This window comes from Perkinsus marinus (assembly GCF_000006405.1).
Source record: "Perkinsus marinus ATCC 50983 genomic scaffold scf_1104296969442, whole genome shotgun sequence".
Classification (NCBI taxonomy): Eukaryota; Perkinsozoa; order Perkinsida; family Perkinsidae; genus Perkinsus; species Perkinsus marinus.
Genome location: NW_003202846.1, coordinates 1 through 1,094, shown reverse-complemented (window position 1 = coordinate 1,094; position 1,094 = coordinate 1). Strand labels below are relative to the sequence as shown.

Here is a 1,094-nt window from a genome sequence, read left to right as displayed (position 1 = left end):
TCTACTGCGAGCTGCAAGGACGGCTATTTCGAACTTCCAGATGGGAGCATCGTTCAGATCGATGAAGATTGTTGCCTGGATGCTCCTGACGTGTATACCGATCCTTGATATGTTCTGGTAGCGCCTGATGAAATACCTCAGGCTATTCTCTTCTGGGAATATTGTCACAAAGGAGAACAATGATGTCGTGACCAACACGGTCGATGGTACGATAACTGATATCTGCCGATCTGCGCTCGAAATAGTGGACTCGGAAATAAGGCAAGGCCTGTGTGGGGTCCCATGTCCTGTATTCCAATTGATATGTTCCAGAACTGACATGCTCGGCAACATTTACGTCTCTGGTGGTTCTTCCATGATACCAGGGATAGCTTCTCGGTTGGAGGATGAGCTGAATAGCGGTGGAATATCAGGCTCAGCAGGGCCGGTGAAAGTGAACGCGGATCCTCAGAGAAAGTGATGAAGTATAGCGAGCCATTCATTGATCGGCTTAGTGCTAGCTAGAGCACTGCGCCGCGTTGGTTGGACGTTTGTAGTTGCTCCGTCGAACGTGTTGTTGACTGCGACGGACTGGACATTTCGGTCCATGTTAGGAATCTCGGCTATACTCTACGTCTGTTACACGAGGATGTATCACAAAAAGCTTCTCTTAGTTGTCTACTCCATATGTGCTCTATAGTCCTTGGATTTGTCTATTTCAAATTTGCACGTATTCTTTTGCGAAAATATCATCACGAGAATCGACCAGGAGGAGTCTGTTTATTTGTATCGGATAATCCTTGTATTCGTACGGTTGGCGGGAGCTCTGGCATGTGAGATAGGTACGCAGCGTGGGTCGGTGGATCCATGATTGCATCAATGAGTACGTTTGTGGAGTACATGTGTGTCACACGGAAAGAGTATGAGGAAGATAAGAATAACCTCCGTGGAACTCTAGCGCGGAAGACATTCTGAAGAAATCATCATGAGCATACACTCACCGTGTTTAAAAGGTTAATCTGTTGTGTTTCAGTAGGTAGACAGGTAGCTGTCTTACTTTCATTCAGGCATGCTAATCGAAACAGTACTAGCTTCGGAGCCCAACGTCCACGGGG

The 1,094-nt window shown here is 47.0% G+C and overlaps 1 protein-coding gene across 1 annotated transcript; it reads left to right on the top strand.

Moving 5' to 3' along the window:
• Positions 1-266: 266 nt before the first annotated feature.
• Positions 267-456, top strand: Pmar_PMAR023139 (hypothetical protein; the record flags this gene model as incomplete). Its single annotated transcript, XM_002767945.1, has 1 exon — positions 267-456. A coding segment is annotated over one exon (190 nt), but the record flags the coding sequence as incomplete, so codon positions are not given.
• Between the last annotated feature and the right edge of the window lie 638 nt (positions 457-1,094).